This window comes from Aedes aegypti, chromosome 3 (assembly GCF_002204515.2).
Source record: "Aedes aegypti strain LVP_AGWG chromosome 3, AaegL5.0 Primary Assembly, whole genome shotgun sequence".
In the NCBI taxonomy this organism is placed as follows: Eukaryota; Metazoa; Arthropoda; class Insecta; order Diptera; family Culicidae; genus Aedes; species Aedes aegypti.
In genome coordinates this window covers 60,755,374-60,758,358 of record NC_035109.1, presented here as the reverse complement: position 1 = coordinate 60,758,358, position 2,985 = coordinate 60,755,374, and the positions used below count along the sequence as shown (strand labels likewise).

At 39.3% G+C, this 2,985-nt stretch overlaps 1 protein-coding gene across 1 annotated transcript; it reads left to right on the top strand.

Annotated features, from left to right (window-relative positions):
• Nucleotides 1–272: 272 nt before the first annotated feature.
• On the top strand, nt 273–1,551 carry LOC5569828 (lipase member H). Its single transcript, XM_001658685.2, has 3 exons — nt 273–1,100; nt 1,167–1,326; nt 1,382–1,551. Exons 1-3 carry the CDS (start codon nt 302–304, stop codon nt 1,419–1,421), a joined length of 999 nt encoding a protein of 332 aa, XP_001658735.2. The 5' UTR covers nt 273–301; the 3' UTR covers nt 1,422–1,551.
• The last annotated feature ends 1,434 nt before the right edge of the window (nt 1,552–2,985 follow it).

Genomic DNA, 2,985 nt, shown 5'->3' with positions numbered 1-2,985 from the left:
AGTACAGATTTGGTGCAGATTTACATGTAAACGTACATTTACATGTATTCTCATAATAACGGTCTGGAAAGTACTTTGTCAATATTAAATTTCAACCATTACTCAATACGTATTGAACCACTTTCTCTTCAAATGGCTCAACCGCCCAGAAACTAAAAACTAGTGCAACCCAACGAAACTATATTGTTTATTCAGCTGCATGCCACTCTATTTCGTCCAAGCCATTGCATTTTGACACAAAAAAACTACTCCAGCCTCAGTTACATCTTGCGCATCGAGCTCAACGCGTCTCATCTCTAATATGTGGAAAGTTGTGATCGTCCTCACAACCCTTTCGCTTGCTGCCAAAGCTCAGCACATCAATCACACCCCTTCAACGCCTTCACCAGCCACGTTAAATCTCATCTCACAAAAAATGAGCGCCAGCAAACAAGCCCTGGCGTTCACCGGTGAGGAGAAAGTAACGATTCTGTGCAGTAACCGCAGTTCGCCTTCCTTCCAGGCGATTGAACCGAACGACAAGCAGGTGTTGAACAAACTGGATTTCCGGAAACCAATCACCCTGATTGTGCACGGTTGGAATGGCAATATCAGCAAGCCGTTCATGCGAAATTTGACTCAAAACTACGCCCGGTACGTGGACAGCAATTTGTGCCTGGTGGAGTGGAGCAACTTAGCTACGTGCGAGTACAGCGTAGTCTCCGAGCAGGGTGTCAAAAAGGTCGCCAACCATTTGACCAAATTCGTTCGATTTTTGCATCGCAAAGGGTTTGCCTACGATGATATGACTTTGGTTGGGCATAGCTTGGGGGCACACATTGCCGGATTGGTTGGAAAGAATGTGGACGGACAAGTCGGTGCAATCTACGGTCTGGATCCTGCGGGCGTTTTGTTCACGTTTCCGCTGGATGTTGGAGAGGAAAAACGTCTAGCTCCTACCGATGCGCAATACGTTCAGACTATTTACACCAGCAGTGGAACGTTGGCGATGAGTGTCGCAGCGGGGCAGCAAAACTTTTGGGTCAACAGGGATGGAGCTCATCCACAGCCGGGCTGCGAAGATGCTTCGACGGAGAATGATGAGTTCGAGAGAATGTACGGTAAGTAGGAGGTTTGGTTGGCGGTATTGTTTCGGGATTGTGTTGAGAATAACTCAATTATTGCAGAATCCATGGGTTGCAGTCATCGAATGGCGCTGGTTTACTTTACGGAAGCATTGAATCCAGAAGTGAATTTCACAATGAAACGTTGCTACGCTTACTTGATGTATCAATCAGGATTGTGTGTGTTGGGTACCAAGGATAAACTAGGAATACATGCTGAGAGGTATTTCTTTTGAACGATTTTCATTTAAGGATTATAATAAGCCTTTATTTTTCAGAATTTCTGGGAACTTTTACGGGACTGTTGTGTTACCATAAATCAGAAGCCACGGAACGTTTTATCACAAAGTATCTCAACACCCTAAGACGGTTTGATTGAACTTATCAGTAAGCAAACATCATTTCCTCTCTTGAATACGAATAAATGAAAACAATTGGCAAAGCCTCATAAAAGTATTATTTCTTGACGTTAAAGATGATCCATTATTTTGAAACGCTTTCAGACATTTCTCTGAATCATGTTCAATATTTCGCCAGTTACCAAAAAATCCTTTTTGGGTTTGGAGTTTCCGGTTTAGCTTGGTTTGTGGACGTATCTGAATTCTGCATTATCTCTCATAGATAACAATGAAATTGAATCATTCTGGAGATTTATGTTATGCTTTAAAATGGTAACAACTTCCATATTTTCTGGTATTGCCTCCCTCAGAAACTTAATTTTAATCTATTGATTCTTTGCACAGTGGTTAAAAACCCCAAAAACACGATCATCAGCTTTTTAAGAGTAAAAGAATAAAAATATTGCTAAACTTTGATCGGCAAAGTTACTGCATACATTAAATGATAGTTTTTGACTTAAGAGACAAATGCCCCTTCTATGGAAAGCCACAATAAAAAAAAAATTTTTGACTATAATTTTTTTTTTTTTTTAGATCAATTTATTTATAATAATAATTTCATTTTCTCTGTTTGTCGATGAGAGCAATTGGTGTCTTCGACAATTGTCCTTATTGGACCGAAACGTCGGATAAAGAAAACATATAGTTGTTTTTGATTAATTCAGTAGACTGAACTGGAAATGTTTCATGAATAAAGTTTGTCAAAACACTTCACCTCTATCTGTTATAAAATGGATTTATAGCGAAACATCTTCCTCATCTTCTTATTAGCATTTACGTCCTCACTGGGACAGAGCCTGCTTCTGAGCGTAGTGTTCTTATGAACACTTCCACAGTTATCAACTGAGAGCTTTCTTTGCCAAACTTGCCATTTTCGCATTCGTATATCGTGTGGCAAGTACGATGATACTCTACGCCCAGGAAAGTCAAGGAAATTTCCAGTAAGAAAAGATCCTGGACCGACCGGGAATCGAACCCAGACACCTGCAGCATGGCTTTGCTTTGTAGCCGCAGACTCTAACCACTCGTCTAAGGAAGGCGAAACAATCACTTATCTTTTTCACAGCGACTTTTATGGTTTACAATGTTCTAGCACTATGTATATATTTAAAAAAAATAACTTTGCTGAACATACTGAGATAATAGAGTAAAGTGGGGCAAAAGTTCGAGTGGGGTAAGAGTTTCTTTTTTAGATTTCAAACTCAATTCAAAACAAAACTTTTAATTATTATTGTGGTATGAATGCTATTCAAGTAGAAAACTTTCACTCCAAATATCATAAAAAACGGTTGAGATTTCGAAAAGTTGTTGTTTTTTGGCGTGAATATTGTAACTTTTCGTCAAACTTTCATGTCACAGAACCAAATAAAAATAAAATCTTGTTCAATATTTTATGTAAGGGCTTTTCTAGGCCTACCATAAGGATGCTTTGAGATGTATCAGTTTTTGCATAAATACTTGGAAACAATTTTTGGCCCATAGTG